The following is a 21,971-nucleotide window of genomic DNA, read 5'->3' as shown; positions in this document are numbered from 1 at the left end:
CAATACACAGGCAACTTGGATGACAAGTCAAATTAAAATGAATTCCTTGGGTGAAAAAAGTCTACCATTGATTCTCTTGTTTATGCTATAAGCCCAGCCCATACTTTAATCATTTGACAGAATCACTGAGGGCACAGTGCAGAACAGGAAACAGGTTTAGGGGAAAAGGAATGTTTAGTTCAAGTGTGGAGAACTTGTGTCTCAATATATTTTGGCCCTACAGCTCCCATCAGCAGAGACAAAGGTGATAAATCATGGAAGCTGTACGTAAAAAAATTCCTGAGGGCCACAAGTTGTCCACTCTTGATTTAATTAGTTATTGCCTTTAAAAAGGCAAATGGAAAACTATTCTCCTTTCCTTCGACACCCAACCCCTCTTCTTCCTCACTGTTATTCTTGCAATAAATTCAAGCTACTGGGGAGGAAAAGCACATAACTGAAATTTCTTCCAATGTAGTTATATTCAATTTTCATAGTTTTCCATTTTCATTTTAGTTTTCAATTTGCACAGAGGATGCATCTGTTTTAGACCAAAATGCCTTTTGTGGGGGAGTCTTCAGGACTGGCACACTTACCCACACCCTGCTTATGCTATGTATGTTTAGAAACTGCTTCAGCTGAGCCTACATCAAGAAAAATTAGCCCTCAGACTGGATTGCCAGACACACAACATTTACCTCCATGGTAAATGAGATTAAAACATGGAATCTCAACTCAGAACTAGCCTTTTTCCCACCCAACATTCCCCCACCAGACATAACCATTGTTACATCTTACATTGAAAACCACCTTAACAATGGTTAGTATTAACCAAGGTTATATTTCCAACAGCTTCAACTGCTTCCTTCAAATCTTGTTAAAAATTGAAACTGTCAATCTAAATGGCTGTCAGTGTAAACTTAAGCAGTGAAAGACAGCAAGAGAAATCTGTGCGTACACAGAAAGCTATTGGAGGGAGGGAGATGCAATCCTGTAAGTAGCCTGTTCCTGCTCCCTTAATGTTGGTTATGAGATTGAGAAGGTTACATGTTGAGCAGGGTGGAAGAATCAACTAATTATACAAGAAACAGAATGAGAATCAAATGCAATTGCCTAGAATATTGTCTGAATATTTTGATTTCGAGGGTAAAAATAACTTTTTAAAACAGTTAGAATGCATATAGATTAACAAAATTCAATCTAAAACTTTTCATCCTTTTCCATGTGACTTTGTATATAACAAGGAAGTTGAAGACAGCAAATCGTTAAGAAATTCAATTTTTTATATTTGTGTTAACTTTTCAAATTACTATTTCTCCAGGTCCAAAGGAGATAAAAATACTAAAAATGAAGGACTGGAAATTGTCCTTCATTAAAACTGCCCCAATTAAATGATGATAATATATTTTCTTTACTTACATTTATCTCATTATGTTCTAGAAAATTCAAGAATTATGAAACCTCTCCATTTTCTATGGAAGAACTGACTACTTGCCTGTGTATTTCCATTTAAATCCACCAGACTTCAAAGTACTTTACTATTAGTAGATCATGCTCAAATATTTTGCATCTTACAACTCTTTCTAAGGCAAACCGACTTCTTGAAAAAACAACAAAAACAACAAATGCCCCAAAATTTCATATATATCATCACTCCCACAATAATCATACTTCATATTTCTACAGAAAACTCAAAAGTGAACAATCACAAGCAACACCATTAACCATCAATATTAATGTATTAATTTAAAATAAGTTTTTTATAGTGGAAAAGCCACAAGATGTCAGACTGATGTTGCAACTCATATATGGAACAAACTGTTTACTGGAAGCATACAATGAATTGTTCCAGGAGAAATAACAAACCTGCCCCCAAAACAAACAACTGATGATCACTTCAAATGTATATATTCAAAGCAAACTTCCCTTTTTAACATTTACCATTTTGAGTGCATAAGATTACTTACTCATGTGGAACTGTTCTACCTTTTCTCAGCATTTCTCCCAGTGGTGAATTCTCTAGCTGCTTAAACTTCTCCTGGCATTTACTCACATAGGAAAACTTTCCTCCGATGTACCCTATGAAGCCAGCAACTTATTTACAAAAGAAGGTAAAACACTTTTTAAGTCATCTTGAGGCTATGGCATTTATTTTTTAAAGAATATGATAGTTTAACATGAAATACAACAAAAACACATGCAAAGCCAAACAAATTTTTAGCTTAGAGCTAAAGAAGTAATTCTTATGTCTCCACAACTCCCCCCACCCACCATATATCTCCATGGCAACAAAACAGAGGCGTTACAAAGTGGCTGAGGTAAGTAGACAGCAGACATTCCCAGACAGCAACTACAACAGTGGAGAATTGTCTGTTTTAAAAGCACAGAACAAACTTTGAGATACTTCTTAGTGAATACCTAGATTTTTTGAATATTGGCCAGCAGAGCAATAATGCTTCCTAAGGAACTCACTGTTATAAGACCAGGATCAGAATCCTAGACACACATTTGGGAGCAAGTGACTCAATCGCTGAATAGAAATGTACAGGAATATATAGGACTATGCTATGAATTTCCCTGTTGGACTGGATTTTACATTCCTGAGAGATGAAGAACATGTTCTTTACTTTGTTTAGCATACATTTCAGTGCTGTGCAATATCACTGAGTATAGTTTGTTTGCAAAAGCTGCCCTCTGTACCTACTTACCTAACCTTCATGCTATGGAGTCTGATAGATCAAAAAATATGTAAGGCTCAGGAATATTAACTTCTGTTAGATACTAAATTTTAATCATTAAAAGCTCCTTCATCTCTATTTTAACTTTTATTGGATTATTATGACCCCACTGCTGATTCAACCAAATATCAATAAATTTATATTTATCAACCAATTCCGCATGTTCACTCTGAACTTGTAACTGTATTTTCTGGGTTGATTTTGTTAGCATTGATCTTTAGATGTGGTCATTATTTCACTGATTTTGTCAAGTAATCTTTGCATGACCGTCTAAATTATCAGCTAACAATACTGTATCATCTGTCTATCAAATATTATTGATAACCTCACCATTAACAATGATACCTATGTTCAGATCAGCAAGTACTTCATTAAAGATGTTCTCCAAGTACAAAAGCAATTTTTAAAGCAATGCTGAAAGCACAGCCCTTTATCAAACTCCTCTTCATTTTTCTACAGCCTGTCATCTGACCTTTAACCTTTGCTGCTGCTTTTTGATGCAAGTACAGTTTCTGATTATACAGCTATCCCTTGAAACAAAACCTTTGTTTACTAACAACTCAATTAACTTTATGTTTGTCAAAAGCTTTCTCATACTCATTAAAGCAAGCATACATATCCATGTTCACATCCAAGCAACTTTCCCCAAGTACACACACAGAATCCAAGTTATGCATTCCGTTTCCCTACATATGCCATAAGGCAACTTTCTAGGGGAATGCTTTTTTGCTGGGGAACTCTATTCTGCCAGGATTCAAAACCACAATTTCAAGATGTCAAAGCCCAGCCCCACATGCCTGTCATGCAGCTATTAGTGGCACAGAGTGTCTCTCATGAAATAGTCTGTAAACCCTTACTCAGCTATGGAACCATTAAGTACAAATAAAATAAGATATACTATTAAAACTCACATGCAACTTTTGGTAATGAGCCGAACCTTGTATGAGTTGTAAGAACTCCTGAAAATAAACGTTAGGGAAAAACATAGTCAGGGAAAAAGAGTAAAAATACAAACAGAAGAATTTAAACATGCAAAGAACAGCACTGTCTCCTCTCTCTCTCTCTCTCTCTCAGACTTATAATCCACCTTTTTTTCTTTTAAAGAACTCAAATCATTCTTCTCCTCCTGCTCTCAATCTTATCCCGATGTAGGTTGTGCTGAGAGCCTGTGACTGGCTGAAAGTCACCCAGCTGGCTGTATGCCTAAGTGGGGACTAGAACCCAGATCACTTGAGTTGCAGTCCCGTGCTCTTAACCACTACAGCACACTCTCTCTCTTATTTAAAGAGTAAATGATGATCAGTGTTTTGAACTAGTTATATGACAAAAAAACCTCCCTGTGAAACAGCAAAGAATTAAATACTAGGCCAATTTAAAATCCATTTTCTAGCATGCTGTGTTTTCATAGTAATGCTTTCACAAAAGTAGGCTCTAAGACTCCAGCCTGTAGTTGCACATGGATTGTATTGTATGTGCATATTTTTTTTAAAAAATAACATACTAGCTTTTTAACATAGTACCACAGCATAGTCAAGAGCTATACAGTTGAACCTTGACTTTCATGGAGTTGATTCATGAGTTTGCTTTCAATACTTAAATGGATTTTTTAAAAAAGTTTTGCTGGTTAGAAAATTGTGATCACCATAGAAAGATAATGAAAAGGGAGATAGCGAGGGCCTCCAAAGCATGCTTTCTTTTCCTGCCCATCCAGAGAGAGAAATCTGTCCGGCATTTCTTTGGAGCAAAGATGAGGCACTGGTGAGTGAAAGGGAGGGCAGCGAATAAGAAAATAAGAATGTAATTAATAGAGGAGCCCTGCTGGATCTGACTGAGGTCTGAGAGAAAGAGGGAGAAGCAATCCAGTACACATATGGTCAATAGTATTAAGAGTTATGGAGGTGGAAGGGAAGGCTAGAGATATTTGCACTCTTTCCACTTTCACAGGGGCCCTACACCCCAGTGTGGAAGGTTGACTATTCATTTGGACTGCTGCATTAACTTTAATATAAGAAGAAAATCTATACATGCAAAGAGTGCTTGCAGTTGCATTAAGGCAACAGTTTCTGGTAATACTCATGCTTATCAAGCATCATAGTCCAGTAAGTTAGCTTGCAATATTTTACATCCTAATGCTACACACTGAGGCTGAAAAAAACAATAACCTGAACTAATGTTTAAACCTGAATCTTCCAAAATGCCCATGTTGGGTTTTTTTAGGCCCACACTTGTTGACAAACTAAAAAAAACCCCTTACCTGTGGTTAGATATCCATTGAATTGCACTGTTAACCTCTGTCTTCAAATTAAGCAATGACTAAGTTTGCACAACATGACAACCCAACATAGGCTGCTCCCACAATGGGCTGTCATTTTATGCAAGCTCAAAATGATCCCTGAAGAGTGACCTACATGAAGGTAACAAGCCACCCTGACAACCCATTGGTTGTTCTAGCGGTGGTACCCACAATGGGTTGCTGTGCTGTCTACTTTGGAGGTACAGAGGACTGACTACTGACTTTCTTGGCAAGAATTAAGAAACCACTTGCCACTCTTGCCAAGTGCGCCTAGACACCTGCCAGTGACAGCCACTCAGGGACCAATTTGCACTTGAAAAGAGCTGGCACTAACTTCCCTCAATCCCCACCACAATTGTGAACTCTTCTGAGCCCACCATTTTTCCCTTTAAACTGTTGTTTTGCTATTTTATTGTTCTTTGTTGTATGTCATCCTGAGACATCAAAGTGGTGGACGGGGTATAAAACGTTTAAATAAATAAAATAAATAAAACATTTTTCTCTCAGATTGCAGAAGCCGGCTATCAAACCAACTTTCATGATCCCTGCTTGGACAGCTTCAAAGTGCCACAGCAACAGCTTGGAGATGTCATCCCTGGTCATCAAGCGATTTTAAAGTTTTTTTTTTCACAATTCTCTTTGTGTGTACTTGCACAACTACAGACATTCACAGTTGCAGTTATACACATATGGGAAGCTTTGAGAGGGCAAAGTACAAGAGGACGCCTGCCGGAAAAGTCCAGTAGGTATCCACTCTTGGCACTGCCCAGAAGCTGCAAGTTTTTCTCCTTTGGTTGCATCTGACAGTTGTCAAATGGCATGCTACCAGATGTAACCAAAAACATAGGTGATTGTGGCTTACAAAAAGGGGTGGTACATTGTTCATCCCCTTCACAGCAAGTTCTTCAAGGAACTCAACCTAAGGTTTCCCCCACTTTTTGTATTTGTTCCCAAGATGTTCCCCTCAGGGGAATATGCAAAAGTGCATGTGACCCCATTTATTAGATTAAATAATTGGCAAAGGTAAGACCCCATTTTTCAAGTGAGATTTATAAAGAATTTTTAAAGACTGGCAGAGAAGATTCAGGTTTCTAAAGTATAACAGTTTTACACAGAAGAATGCACATCCAATTAAGTGTCTTTGGAACTTACCTTTCTGAATTAACATCTGAGTGACCATCATGCTAACAGCAGAAAAAGGAAGGGCTATGAAACAGAGAAAGAAAAAAAATCTTTGTATGGAAACTTTTCTTTTCAACAGACTGCTATTCTGTAAACTGACTAAGGAGTAAGTCTTGGTAAACTCAATGGAATTTATTTCTGAGTAAATGCATTCAGAGTTACACCGAATAAGCTTCTTTCTAAAGTACACATTGCCAGAAATTTTTTCTTTCATTCATTTAGAGATAAAGGGACCTTCTGCAAAAATACCTTCATTAAGAAATACAGAGCCCCTTCAATATTCTGTCATTATAGCTGGTAGGGCAAATATAGCTAATGTACAGTCTGTGGCATACATAGAAACATAGTTCCAGTCGGCTTCTCTCATGTTGTCGCCAACATGTGGCTGTCCAATCTTTCCTTGAACACCCTCACTAATGGGATCTCCACCACCTCCCCTGGTACCTGGTCAATGATTAAGTTTGTTTGTTTGCATGTTTCTTTTAATAGCTACAACATTTGATTCAGAAGAGTTTATTTTCTATTGTTAACTTAATTATTTATATAATTTGTTTGAAAGCCATCCACTAGATTTATGCTCTCTTATATAGATAAGTAAGAGATATATATAAGCTTATTTAATAAATAAACTATCAAGGCAGCTTCAAGCTCTCATTAATGCAGAGGTAAGCATAAGATTAGAAAGGATATTTAAATCTCTGTGTTTCTTTTGAAAACTTTTAATTTTGAAAACTTAGTCTTACATCTACAGCAGCAAAGATTTCCTAAGAAAGGCAAAGTGAATATTATTGTGAGTTGGGGATGGGTAGAATCAGCAGCCAATCCACTGTTCATCAACTATTAAGTATATGGGCCACCTCAACTGCAGTGGCAAGTGTCATCAATGCTAGAATCAGCATAGTGGTATTCAGCAAAGCAACTGTGCAACAATGCGCTTAGAGGTGCCCATGTGGAAAGGACCTCAAAATTATATATATCTAATACACTAGACTAAGAAAAAGCAAGTTCAACTGTCTGTGTCCCCCCTCCCCTGGCCAAAAAATCCACTGGGTGGCCTCAAGGAAGTCACAGAATCATAGAATAATAGAGTCGGAAGAGGCCTATAAGGCCATTGAATCTGACTCCCTGCTCAATGCAGGACTCCACACTAAAACATCTGACAGATGGCTGTCCATCTGCTTCTTGAATGCCTCCAGTATGGCATTCAATTCACAGTCTAAGTCTAACTCCTTCAGTGTGGAAAATGAGTATACATTACAATCTCTTGCAGTGCTACAGTGAATACTAGGATCAAATATTAGATCACACAGAGAAATGCACCCTGCTCAGAGATTTCAGAGTTTTCCAGAAAATATTTTATTTGCATAGGAAAATCTGTTTGCATTGGAAAATGTTTGAATGTCTTAGGCAGCAGAGAAAGGCAATGGATGGACATGTGATTTTCTAGATGTTTTGGCTGCTAACTCCCATAATTTCTATTGGCTATACTAGATAGAGTTGATATGAGCTGTAGGCCAAAACATTTGGAGGGCCCTAAGTTTCCCTCTCCTGCCCTAGAGAGATCAGATTTAGCTTGTTTATTTTACTTGTATTTAGCAAGTAAAATTTTATACTATGTTCATTTTTTTGTCCCAATATTCCACAAGTTTTTGACCTAAAGTGAGCATGTGGGGGAGGGAGGCAGAAATAAAAACTATTTAAGGACAGTTAAATGGGATATTATATAGAATTCGTTACTGAAATGCTTACAAAAGAAATTAAAGATTCTGGGCCAATATCCAATGCTGCTGCTCTATGCCACTGGCATGGTGTTAACATTAAGTGGCTTTCAGGACAGCACCCATAGCACATACTGGCATGACAGGTTGTCCAGGGAAATCCATCATGCCAGCACACCTTACTGGCATGATGCTAGAGATTGCTTATGCCAGCACTATCTCAATGGTCTATGTGAAACAGCGGGATTGGATATCATCCAATAGCATGTAGTTTGCTTACTTTGTTTTTATTTGTTAAATTTCAACAAAGGCACTGAAACAATATGACCCACTGATTAATTTTAGCTGTTCAGAGACCGCTGCATGATATGCTGAAAATTGTTCATAATTTCAACAAAGTTCAACTATTTTGTACTGAGCTTGTTGGTCCACTTTCATTAAGTTCTCATTGTGATATATATGAATTTCAGTGGTATATCTTCGTTGTCTCACACACTAAGCATAGTCACCTGAAAAAACATTAATTACTACTTTGAATATGCTAGGCTTGTCTAATAATGTATTTGCAATTGCCATATATTCATTTTAGTAGTGAACTTATAAATTGAAAAAATCCACAGAAAATTAACACATTAAAAAATCTGCTTTCCATTAATGACCACGATATTGTCTGCTAAGGCACAAGAGTTCCCGGGGCACATCTACTGGATTCTGCCATCTAGGGTGTCAATGTGTCTTGATGCACTCTCAACCTACAATCACATTTATTCATCTAAAAATTTTCAATTATTTTGTAAAAAGCAATTTTCATAATAATATGTGGTCCAAATTCTATTTGAATGGCATTTAAATACCAATGAATCACATATCTGAAGAACTGTTAGTAAACTCAGACAGCACAATTCTCCTGGTATGAACTGCACAGTTTATTTGCAAAGCTAGACAATCATTGTCTGGCACAACACAATGAACAAGTAAAAATTATTTCTTAGAATGTTTCACTTACATCTGTACAAGAAGCTCTCTCTACCACATTCTCTGAAGGTTCTTTTTTCCTCTTCTGTTAATACGTAAGGCACATTTATCTGTCTCTTTCATAAAAAAAGGGAAAACATTCAGAGTCACTGTATGAAATAGATGACTGATGATGTGCAGTGTTCAGTAGAAAAGTCTATGATAATTTTGCCAAGAGTTCCTGAGACATGTTATTTTAGAAGAACTAAAACCATGTTTATTGATGGTTTGTATGTCCCATAAGGTAACTGAACATGGCACTTTCATGTAATTCCTGTTCTCTCCTTTCTCTTTTCTTTTTTTGGCCTTTTGGACACACTTGCATGAATTAGCGCCCTTGGAAATAAAGCTACCAACATTCTAGACCATACCATTGAGCATAACTCAAAAAAAGATTATGCCATGATGAATGTGTTAATCTCCAATACAGCTGCAGCTGCCATTTCCGCAAAGTTACCATAATTACTTTAGAATTATACTAAAAGTCCTAGGACAGTATTTAAGTGCAGCCCACAGTCATACGAGTAGGAACCTTGTGATTAGAATTAAATATCCAGTTTAACTTTTAATTTGCTATTGAACACAAATGCCTTGCACCACCTTTGAAACAATGAGTCACAAAAGCAGTTTATGATATGGTAGAGGGCCTGCTTTTCAAAAAGGAAAAGAGCACCTTAAGTCCTGCTGTAAAAAAACAAGAGTGCAATCTTATGGGACTACAGCCTGTTAAACAAAAGCCTCCAAGTGCAAAAGCTTCTAAATAGCTTAGGCCCTGCTGAGCTGATGATAACAATGCAGGAGGAAGATGGAGGCAGAATTGCCTCCTATTACTCCAAATGATAATAACAATAAAGCCGAGATGGGCAGAGCCCATCTAGCTTACTTACCTGAGGTGGACAGCAACACATGATGAAAAAACCAAAGGATGGTTTGTTTACCAAGCTCTCCTCTCCCTCACCAACTGTTCTGCCCCATTTCACTTTACCCAAAGCAGTCTGAAATTGTTTTTTGTGGCTTTGAAAACAGGTACCATGTTTTTTCTGTAGCAGCTGCAGGAAGAGGGTCAGATCTCAGAGTCCCATGCCTGAGCCCACAGGAGTGTTTATGGCTGCATGAGGGGTACTCGGATATATCTTCTGGTCCCTATAATACTCTACAAGGGAGTATAGAAATGCTCCTAAAAATGTATTGGGATCACTGCCTTAGAGATGTTGAACTATAGTCATATAACATTACAGGATGTTTTAAAAGCTGGTATCTCAAACTCTTGTACCCCAATCTGTGAGGATGGCATGATCACCACCCCCATTGTGACAGTCTACCAGCAAGGGCAGGTGGCTCAAAACTTGAAATAAATTAAAGAGATAACATTTCAAGACACACCTTCCCTTTCTATTTATAACCTCGCAAGAGTGGTTTGAAGTTAAAACGACAAACCTATTATCAATAATGGTTATTTTTGCATTTTTACTGACTGCCCATTAAGACTCAAAAGAAAGGTTCAAGTACCACACCACTAGAGTTTTTTGTATGTTTGTTTTGTTTCAAGGACAGTTTGCCGCATTGGAATTTGCACAATTTTCTAACGTTTCTGTGAGAACTTGGTTTGTATCCTACCAGATCCTGCTGTCTTGGTCATCACCAAGAAATCTCTTCATTTTAACAGTTTCCATCAGTATATAAATGTCAGTATAAAAACCAATCTCCAAAGAAGTCCTTCTAAAGCATTTGTGACACAGCTACTGTAACATCATACAAGGCCCATTATGCCTGTACAAGGTTCTAACTGTAAAGTTAATCATTAACAGAATAGCCCCTGCACATAGAAATCAATAATTCAGTTCCTTGGGCCCAAGTTAAAGTACCATATACTAATACAAAAAGTATCTAATCACTAAGTGATGTGCAACATTTTGACAAATACCCATGCCTCCGTAGTTAGGGATTATGCTGTTGCTTTGCCCAGCTCCTTACCTTCCTTCATTCCCTCCCAGGACGTGTTTAAAACGAAGCCTTTGTACTGACAGAAAAGACTGACTAATAACTCTACCGTCAATACAGAACTATAGATTATAATTCCCTATCAGAGCGTATGTGCTGCGGGGTGGGATAAGGTGGGCTGTCAGTGTAACCCACCAGCACTATTTATTTATTCATTTAAAACATTTCTATGCCGCCCCATTCGCAAAAAGCCTCGGGGCTAAGAAAGAAGGGATGCGCCTGGCCACAACGGCCGTGGAGGAGCCATGGGCCCCTCAGCTCACCTGCTCGGGTGGCTCCATAGGGTTGTGGGGAGGGGGTGTGGTGCTAGCAAAGCGCTGCCCTCACAACCTCCAAAGTTCCAAGGAAAACACAGAGAAAGACAAGCTATCGGAAGTTCAGCTCCACTAACCGGAAGGGTACGAAGAGTGATTATTTCCCATAGAGACTTTGGATTCCATAGATAAAAGACGGCTAGAAGGCACACCGGAAACATGGAAGGGGTGAAAAGAATCCGCGAACGTCCACCATAGAGATAAAGTCTATGTTTTCACGAAGGCGTAGGTAAAACGCGCGCTTCTTCTAGTTCCATTCAGAATTCTCCATGTGAAGGAATGAGTGGTACGAACTGCGGGAACCAACGCTGAAAAATCATAAGCCTTTTCGCTGCAATATTTTCAGATAATCATAGTCTCTGCCTCTCGCCAACGATTTAGTTCAGCTTTGCTTTGTTTAAATTGGAAGAGCTTTTTCCCAGTATGGCCATTGAAAAAGGTTTTGTTTTTGTGCCCTCATAACGGTAGACAGATAAGGCTTTGCATGTTTGAATGCTTGTTTTTTGAACATGTATTTTAAAATAAAATTAAAGAGCTAATTAATATGGAAGAGAAAAAGACTACAGACAAGTTGAATCAAATATAATCCGAGTCTAATTTGTTTGGAAATAGTTATGAACAATAAGAGTTTTGGAAATGTGGTCCTTCTGTTTATTTTCAGTTCAGACAACAAAATCCAACTGAAAGAATTTAAAATAACATTTTCCTTCCTATTCAACTTACTAATGTGCTGGGGAGGCACACAGGAGAATTATGGGCCATAAAGAAGGACTAGCCTTTATTATGCACATTTATATCCCATCTTCCAGTATCAAACACATCTGTTGGAGCTGTGTTGTTATGTGACATCATCTCTGACTGCAACTCTATGAATGAAAGCCCTCCAAAATGTCATGTCCATGACAGCTCCATTAAGTTCTTTCAAGTTCAAGGTTGTGGCTTCCTTTTATGGATTCAGTCCATCTCATTTTGGTCTTCCCTTTTGTTTTCTGTCTTAGACTTTCCTTAACGTGATTGCCCTCTCGGGTGGGTCTTGTCTTCTCATTCTGCATCCAAAAAGCTGTTGCTCTTGCTTGATCTAGAACTCACTTGTCTGTTTTTCTGTTCAGGGAATTTCCAAAGCTCTCCAGCACCATGTTCTGAACGCATCAATTTTCTTATCAGCTTTTTTCTCTGTCTAGCTTTCACATACATGTACTGTGACTGCGAATGCCAATAATTTGAATAATCTCAACTTTGGTCTCCAGTTAAACCTCCTTACATTTGATGATCTTTTCTAGTTCTTCATTGCTGCCCTTCCAAGTCTCAATCTTCTTTGACTTTCTTGGCTGCAGTCTCTCTCTGAATTGGTGACTGAACCAAGAGATGGGAAATCTTTGACAATTTCAATTTCTTCATTATTAAGAGTAAATCTCTATAAATCTTCTGTGGACATGATTTTTGTTTTCTTAATATTCAGCTGCAGTCCTGCTATTGTACTTTCTTCTTTCACTTTTACCGTTGTTTCAAGTCATTGCTGCTTTCTGCCAGTAGCATATCATCTGTATACCTTCAATTAAGAATCTTCCATCAATTTTCACTCCTTCCTCTGATTCTAATCCACCTTCCACCTTCCCTTATGATATATTCTGCATGCAGATTGTCTGACACTTTTGCCGATGGGAAACCATTCTGTTTTTCCATATTCTGTTCTAACCATAGCTTCTCGTCCATGATACAGGCTACGCATCAGGACAATCAAGTCCTGAGGCACACCCATTTCTTTCAGGATCATCCATAGATTCTTCTGATCCACAGTGTCAAAAGCTTTAATGTAGTCTATAAAGCATAGAGTGATCTTTTTATTAAATTCTTCAGTGTGCTCCACTAACCAATATATATTTCCAATATGATCTTTAGTGCCTCTTCCTTTTTGGAATCCAGTCTGGCATTTCTTGCTCCATATAGGTTAGTATTCTTTGTTGCAACACTTTGAGCATCACTTGCTTGTGTGGGAGATTAATGTTAAAGTCCTATGGTTGCTGTATTCTTTTGCATCTCCTTTCTTTTGAATTGGAATATGTATTGCACATTTTCAGTCTGTGGACCATATTTTTGTTTTCCTTATTTGTTGACATATTTTTGTTTGCATTTGGAATGATTCATTTTCTGCAGCTTGGAATAGTTCTACTGCTATCTTAATTACACCAGGTACTTCATCCTTTGTGAGCACTTGCAGGACCTTTTGCTTTTGCTGCTCACCTGTTCTGTGCTACTACGAGCATTTCCTCTGTCATCCATATGAGCGTTTTCTTTCTTGTTGCGACAGGAATTGGGTAGTGAGTGTGATTGTAAACATCTTATTATGTCCTAGTAAATACATTTAGCACAGGTCATGACCAGGGTCTAAAATTGACATGGCTCCTAGCACCATATATTTAGTGCCATCTGGTAAGACCAACTGTGTTGCTAACTGGAGCTCATTGTGCATCATGAAGCATTTATTATTCCACCAAAAAGGAATCAGAAAATAGTACACTGCAAGTATGTTCCTTCAACCTGGGGCTATTTAATGAAGTCAGAGCAGAATTGAGCAGAGTGTCTGCTGCCTGGAATTGTCAGCTCTTGAAACAGAACATTCTGCTGTGAGGCCTGATATAATCAAGGAGCAAAGTCCAGGGAAAATACTCTATTACTTCTGCTGTTTGAACTTAGAATACCCCTGCTGATTCTTGATTGTGGCTCTGAAAATTTATCTCCATTTTCATACTCACCTGCTTATGGTCCACATGATCCTGGATTGTTCCTGGAATTTGATTCCTGCTGGGTTTTAATTGTAAACTAGCATCTAGCCCACTTGAGACTGACAACAAATTTCCCCTGAACCTACAACTCCCAGCATTTCACAGCCAACGTGCCTATGTCCTTAAAGCAGACCCACTGAAATCAACAGAACTAAAGACAATGATGATGATCAACACTTACTGGCAGCTTTGTCACTGCTGAGCAGTTTCCCCTAGTGAGGAAGGTGAAATAGGCAGTGAGAAGTGGCTTGGGCAATCATGCTAGTCAATCCATTTTGCACAAACCTATAGAATCATGCTCACAAAGCACTAGGGAGGTATAATAAACATTCCCACCTTTCCATAAACATGGTTCCTTGTTAAAATCTCAAATGCTGTTTTTCCTTAGCTAAAAGGAGGAGGAGGACCCTCAAACTGGCAATAGATCAATACAGCAATAATAGTTTCTACCTTTTCCCCCAGGAAGCACTTAAAAGAAGATCACCCACAACATAAAAGTGTTGAGTTCATTTCAAACATTTAGTTGTTTCATAAAGACATATCAGTGCAGAGTAATTTTTTTTCTATCTGATCAAAAATGTCTTGTTCAATATTTGTTTTTGTTTAGGTTAGTATTATGTAAACCTTTCCACTTCTAAAACACACACGTTAATTAAGTTAATAGTTTACCAAAATACTGCTTGTTTCTGGGTGCTTCTAGATGGAGCGTTCTTAACGCTACCAAATAAAATGCATTCTACAACTATTCGATGTCTTTTTCCTTAACATATTTTTTCCAGTAAGAAGAAAAGGTGGAAGCAGAAGGAAAACATGGGAGGTTTACAAATGGAAGGGAATGCCATCTGGATCCCCCATAAAAATTTCCATATATGAAGCTGGCCAATTGCACAATCAAAGCCTCATCTAGAAATGTTCTTGAGTGAGACAATTTGCAGTTTAGGAGGTGGGGTTAATTTTCAGTCCTGGTCATAAAGAGATTTGAGTGAGTCCCAAGCAGGATTCAAGTTCTGCTTCACAGCCAAGAAAGGGACTTGGGAGTACTGAGCAACCATTCCCACAGGTAGAGCTGGGTTCTGTTCTGTTTCCCATTCCCTTTGTGAGCTGAAAGGGGAAAGCAAAACATAAAAACACAGCTGTACTGGAAAAGGACATACTTCTTACCCAGTGTTTTGCAGCTCACTTTAACAGACACATATTGGGGATAAGACCTCCAGATCCAAAGGTGATCTGTGATATTCTCCAGTCCTAGATCCAGTTCCCATCAACTGTATTACAGGATTCCAGGTGTGGGTAGAAAAATTTGGCATGTGGTGCTAACTGCTGACTTGGAATTACAGGCTTGGTATGACATATTTATGAAGGACACTCAAACAGTGCATTTTTTGTTTGACTTAACTACTACATTGGAACCTGCTTCATTTCTGAGGAAGACGTATTTCTTCTAAGTTCTGCAATGCGCTCCCCACAAAAACGGAAGAAGATGTAAGAAGACTGGATCTTAAGCAATTATCTCATTATATCCTTCTTGGTATCTTCTATTTGGGGCTGCAACTTTTGCCAATTTGCATATTTAAATTACATTTTAAAACCATCCTTTATCCAAAGGTATTGAGGTATACAAAACAAGCTCCCAAGTAGGCATTATAACAATGCCCAATAAAAACAAAATAGAACACAATAATAATGTAGAAGGTATTACATGACAATTAACCACAATGGGGCGGTTAGTTCCAGAAACTTTGCATGCAACTTGCAAGTTACATTGAGAACTTATGTAGGAGTGGGATGCCCTGCTTCTTCTTGTCTCTTAGCCAGATTCTGAGCAGGTGGTTACATACAGGGGCACACTGAGAAGACCCCCTGGAATTACTCTTCCTCTTCACCTTCTTGTTCTCCTGCCTCTCACTGTGCTCCAGACAATTATGGTGGTGAGAAGCAGAAGCAAATGTTGCTGCTTACCCTCTCATTGGTTCTCTGCCTGTTAATGGTAGCAGTTATAAGAACAAGGATGAGGAACAACAGCAACTGGTGACAATATTTATGAGAAGGTAAACTCACTGAGGAAGAGGCCCTGTGGAGGTCTCAAGGGCCCTCAAAATCAAGGAGCAAACATTGTTGAATATGCCTGTCCACAGGTACAATTTATTGACACCGTAGTTATTTCTGCAGTCAAAAGGCCCGGCCCTGTCATGAGGGACAATGAGGCAATTGTCTTGAGCAGATGCTAGAAAGCAGCAACAGCAACCTCCACATCATTCTTCCAAATCCCTTGAGCCATGCGCATCTCCTTGACAAAGCTGTGTGCGCCACGTGTCCTAACTTGCACTTCGGTGCAGTGTGCAGTGAAGGATGCTGCCTTGGCAGGCTGTTATGGGAGGTGGTGGCAGGAACAGCCCCCTCCACCTCCTCCTGCTGTCCACAGCCTTGCCTCCTTCAGGTTAAGAAGGAAGCGTTAATTCCATAGCAAATACAGAAGCAAGATTCAACTGCTGTCCAGTCAATTCTGTACATGGAATAGGGGGAAAAAGAACATCATCTTGTCATTTCTGTTTGGCAGCAAAGTATCTTGGGCTAGCTCTATCAATCAGGTTAGTTGGATAACATACTATGCTGTAATATGGCCATAGAATTGATTTGGTTGCATCACTTTTCAGTTAAGTCAAGACCAAATAATTTGAAAACATAGCATGGGCTGAAAGTAGGGTGGGGTTTTTATAGAATAAGTCGCCACTTTTTCATAAATATGCAGGAACCTCGTCATAATTCTGTGGTTTGTTGTTTTTATATGCTTTCAAATCATCTCCGATTTATGGTGATCCTATGAATGAAGGCCCTCCAAAATGACCAATCCCTGACAGTCCTATTTAGCTCCTGTAAATTCTGGGCAGTGGTTTCCTTTATGGAATCATTCCATCTCATATTTGATCTTCCTTTTCTTGTTCTGCCTTTGACTTTTCCTAACATGATTGTCTTTTACAGTGCGTCTTGCTTTCTCTTGACAAGACCAAAGAATGACAGCCTCTGTTTTGTCAGTTTTGCTTCTAGGCAAAGCTCTGATTTTATATGATCTAGGACCCTTTTGTTTGTCTTTCTGCCCATCCAAGAAATTCGCAAGGCTCTCCTCCTGCACCAAGTTCTGAATGCATAAATTTTCTTTCTGCCAGCTTTCTTCAGTTTTCAACTTCCATACTTATATATAGGGACTGGAAATACAATAGTGTGCATGATCTTGACCTTGGTCTCCAGTGAACTTTCCTTCCAATTGATTATCTTTTCTAGTTCCCTCACTGCCACTTTCAACAGTTTCAGTCTTCTTTGAATTTCTTGGCTGCAGTCTGATTGCATTGAAGGACTGCACAAAGGTATGCAAAATCTTTCACAACTTCCATTTCTTCATTGTTAACTGTAAAGTTCTCAAATTCTTCTGTGGACATGATTTTTGCTTTCTTAATATTCAGCTGCAGTCCTGCTTTTGCACTTTCTTCCTGCATCAGGAGCTGTTTCAAGTCATTGCTGCTTTCTGCCAGTAATGTGATATCATCTGCATATCTTAAATTAGTGATATTTTTCCCACCAATTTTCATTCCTTCCTCTGATTCTAATCCAGATTTTCTTATGATGTGTTCTATGTACAGTTTGAGCAGATAGGGAGATAAGTATTTTCTTGTAGAAGCGTTTGCCTTTTTTCTAGAATAGGAATATTCAAACAATATATGTTTCTTGAACTGTTTGAAAACTGAGCTGAAAAGGTGTGTAAATAGTTACTAAACCAATAAGAAACCAGTTATGATAGCTGATGATGTATTTTCCAGAATACCTATAAATAGAATTAGAAAAAAAAGGTGCAGGCAGGTGTTGATAAGAACATGACTCATTCATTTTCTTTTCCAAGGTAGCGTTCATCATGTTAATTTGGAAACATATATCCTGGGATCCTTTATATTATATTTTATGATGCATGTAATCCCACACATTTTTAGTTACCCCCCCAAAAAAACAAAACAAAGTAAAACAAAAAACGCCCAAGAAGTGCCAGAATTGGTTGGGGCATGCTGGAAGTTGGAGGACTTTTTCATAGGATTGCACCTTCAGACTTTTTGCTGAAATCATTACTGCAAGCACTGTTCCCCAAGCGAGTGCCCTCCAAATATAATGGACAGGACTCCCTATTCTGACTTGGGAACACACCCAGCAGGTTTCGAGTTTGGGGAAGGCTGACTCAAGGTAGATCTATATAAGCCAATGGTGCTATTGCACCTATCACCTCATGGTATGAAATATTTCTATGCAACTGTCAGAAGACCACCTCAAGATCTGAAATTAGCAGTCCTAGAAACCACTAGTCTGGACTTTTTGGAGCCAGGAAATTGATTTTGTTAGCTCAAAAGGACAATTTCCAACACATACTTGTAATGCTGAATACTGTAAATACTTTTTGAGAGTCTCCAAAAGTACCTACCTTGTGATGAAAAGAAATGCAACCGTGTGAAATTGTAAAAATTGTGTAAAGCTATTTTAAAGGGATTTTCTCCAAACTAGTATGCTTCCTTAAACTCAGAGATCAAATAGAAAAGCTGGTAAATTCAGCATATTATCTGAGCAGAAAAAAACAACAATGTGAATAATTTCTGACAAAGTATAATATCTGCATATTTGACATTGCACAGGCCAAAAGGCAATTCCTGCCTAATTTTTTTTCTTATTAGAAAAGGAAGTTTTCTTACTTTGAAGTACAGGAAAGAATCTTTCATGGGAAGAGCAAACTTGTATTACAGTTATGCCTGGACCAGAAATATACCACAGATATGCTGGTGGAAAAACTACTGGGTCTGATATAGTTCAGGAAAGAAGCAGGAAAAACAGCAAAAATAAAAATGCTTGCAAAGATGCCAGCCATGCCCCAGCATCCTTGGCAACACCACAACATCTCATCCAACCCAGGGTGTAAGAAAGGCAATTGCATTGGCTGCCTGTCATTGCCTGGGCCCAATTCAAAGTGTTCACGCTAACATATAAAGCCTTAAACGGCTTGGGAGCAGGATACCTAAAGGAATGCCTGTCCCCATTTATCCCTGCCAGATGACTCAGGTCATCAATGGAGGCTCATCTTCATGACCTCCCCCCACAATGAGGTGAGGGGGGAGTTGGTGAGGAAAAGGGCCTTCTCAGTCATTGTATCTCACCTCTGGAATTCTCTTCCAAGGGAGGTGTGAATGGCATCCACTTTATCTTGCTTTCGGTGCAAAGTCAAGACTTTTTTTCTTGGTTTTTTTTTTTTTTTTTACTGAGAATCTGTTTTTAGATTAGACGATTAGTTTGCTGCTGGTTTATTGTTTTATTGGTTACTGTTATTGGTTATACTGCATTCATTTTCCTTCGGTTTCTTATTTATATGGTTCTATTTACATTGTATTTTAATTTTACTATGTTGTATAGTATTTGTTATTTTTATCTGTATTTTATATATATTGCACTCTGAGCTGCCCAGAGAGCTATGGGATGGCATACAAATGTGATAGATAAATAAATAAAGCTCCTTGCTAACTAGAAATGGAGGAAGACAAGCCATGCTGGATGATTGTGGCACAGTCCTTAAGACACAAAGATGCCACAGAATACCCAGCACATGAGGCTGACCAGCACAGGCAAGAAGCATACAGCCCCTGAAAGAACCCAGATAACCCTGTAGGATGGGATCTCATATCTGGAATCCCACATTCTGGATACAAGAACTCCAGCCTGAAGACCCAATTAACCCTCTCCTAGCAACCCATAGAACCCCACCCACCTGTCAGGCTGGCACTGCAGGATAGCACCCCAGCAGGCCTCCACCCACAACTCACATTTATCCCTCACCTCCTTTTAAACACAACCTCCAGTGACTGTCTTATAAACTGTGATAGCAGTATCTATCTCCCTTATGCAACCTTAGAGGACCACTCCCAGAGGAAGCAAAATGGGGATGAGATCCTTCCCCCCAGTCTTATTGTGAGGCCAGCTGAAGGCTGGTTACACTACAGTAGGAAAAAAGGAGCCCTGTTCATGAACCTCTATTACAACATAGAAACATCACATGTCAGATTGATTATCTTTAACAGCAACAGGGATAGAGGTGGATCTTGCAAACATGAGTTGTTAACCTGTTGGCCCAGGAAGGTGTTGTGCTGGTTGGCAACCCTACAGAAGAGGACCTGGAAGCTTCCTGTCCATAGCATAGGCTCCTTTCCTATGCTGCACAGAACTGGGTGCAGGATGGAACCTGTAGCTATAGGAGGGTGGCCTGAAGAAGTCAAAATTTGAGTGTTCTGACATTTTAAACCAAAAGGCACTCTACATATTCTTTCTAACCAGCTTTTGTTTTGGAAAGGAAAAAGACATAAAAGCTGGCATGGTGGCATAGGAAAATTACAAACTGAGCATGTCACCATCTGGATTTTCTGTAAAATTCTGTGGATGAGGCAGGAGAACAGCCTGATCAAAGTCTCTTCTGGAAGTACCCAGAGAGGGGAAGACACACACACAGAGAAGTAATAATCTGTAGATGGAGCACACTGTCCCTGAATCTGGTTGCACAGCAGGAGAATGTGGGGCCAGCTGAGTGCCTCATGCCTCAACCTCCCACCCAAAGGATGGGGGGGGGGGGAGAGAAGACTGTGGTGACCGTCTTCTTCCCCTTTCTTCCCTTTTGTGAGGTTGTAGAGGAACCCTGCATGCACAGTGGCTCTTCGTTGTACTCCTTCCATCCAGATTACGGTTCTTCATGCAAAAGGACTCATGTGTATTTCACCAGCAGGAGCAATGGATGGAACAGAGTACCTACCCTTTCCCTACGAAGAACTTACCATGTGTGGCAAAATGGCTCTCCACTGCAGCAGTGTTCACTTGATACACAGTAAAGCAGGAGTGTCAAAACTCTTTTCAGTCTGAAACTCAGTTTTGAAAAAGCTAAAGGATAGGGAGGCACATTCCACTGGTGGGTGTGGCAAAAGGGGTGGCACATTCCTTTCGTCTAGAGGGCCACATTCCAATTTGGGAAAACTGTATAAGGCTGCATTTCTAGGCCTGATATGGCAAAGCTATCATCATATTTTAATTTCAAGCTCCTACTGTCAGTAAGTTAGATGCATCTCAAAAATTTAGCAGGGTGGGGGAAGACTTACACAAGCTGACAAACCACCAAACCATTAGTTAGAGAAAGGGAGTGTAGCCAGGGGAAGAGGGAACGGTTCTTTGAGGAACTGAGTGAGCAGTAGGCCCAATTTGGCACAGCAGCTGGAGATTCAACACCCCAGCTTTAGATAGCATTTCTTGTTGGTTCTCCTACACTCCAGATATCAGAGGAATAACTTGTTTTGTTTCATCCTGTATGTCCTGAGACCTGGAAAACCTCTTGGCAACAGTGACTCTGTATTCCCCGGATTTCATTGTTTATAGTACTACTAGTCTCTCCATCCTGCTGCCACTTGAAAGCCGCAGCGTATTGGCTCCCATGTGGTCCTTGATAGAGCATGTTATATTGAAAGGCACACACCTGTCTCTCAAACTACAGCCTCCTAGTTTTCTGTACACACCCTCTTTTGGAGAGGCTGGGCCAACAGTATGACATGATCATACAAGAACTAGACAGTAGATATAGATACAGGGACTAAATTGGACACGATGGAACTTACTAACAAATAAACAGGCAAGATAGCAAATCTATGTATACTTATGAGTAAATCCTATTGAAAAGAGTAAAACTTACTTCCAAGTTCACATTTATTGGATTGCATTTCAGGGGTGAACCTTGTCCTTCAGGCATATGCAAAAGGCAAGATATATGGCACCTTAAAGACAATCGCAGTTATTTGGACATAAACCTCCACGAACTACATAGTTCACTTAATCAGATGCAACTACAGTCTGAAAACTGATGTCAAATATTAGAGCTTTTGTTGCTTCAATGCAAT

At 39.1% G+C, this 21,971-nt stretch overlaps 1 protein-coding gene across 6 annotated transcripts in view; it reads right to left on the bottom strand.

Annotated features, from left to right (window-relative positions):
* OCIAD1 (OCIA domain containing 1) overlaps positions 1-21,971 on the bottom strand; it is a 33,894-nt gene that overhangs the window by 11,708 nt on the left and 215 nt on the right. The window contains exons 2-6 of one of the 6 annotated variants that reach the window (XM_044418050.1): positions 21,767-21,813; positions 8,917-9,001; positions 6,163-6,216; positions 3,629-3,676; positions 1,947-2,058 (exon numbers count right to left, since the gene is read on the bottom strand). In XM_044418050.1, coding sequence (XP_044273985.1) covers positions 1,947-2,058; positions 3,629-3,676; positions 6,163-6,216; positions 8,917-9,001; positions 21,767-21,813 — 346 coding nt within the window. Of the gene's footprint in view, positions 1-1,946; positions 2,074-3,628; positions 3,677-6,162; positions 6,217-8,916; positions 9,002-9,811; positions 9,848-11,188; positions 11,326-14,203; positions 14,227-21,766; positions 21,849-21,971 lie in introns of those variants that run through there. The other 5 variants (XM_044418054.1, XM_044418049.1, XM_044418055.1 and 2 more) reach the window with 5 other exon arrangements.

This window comes from Varanus komodoensis, unplaced genomic scaffold (genome assembly GCF_004798865.1).
Source record: "Varanus komodoensis strain SLA01 unplaced genomic scaffold, ASM479886v1 scaffold9, whole genome shotgun sequence".
In the NCBI taxonomy this organism is placed as follows: Eukaryota; Metazoa; Chordata; class Lepidosauria; order Squamata; family Varanidae; genus Varanus; species Varanus komodoensis.
This window is presented reverse-complemented; position numbering and strand designations above follow the sequence as displayed.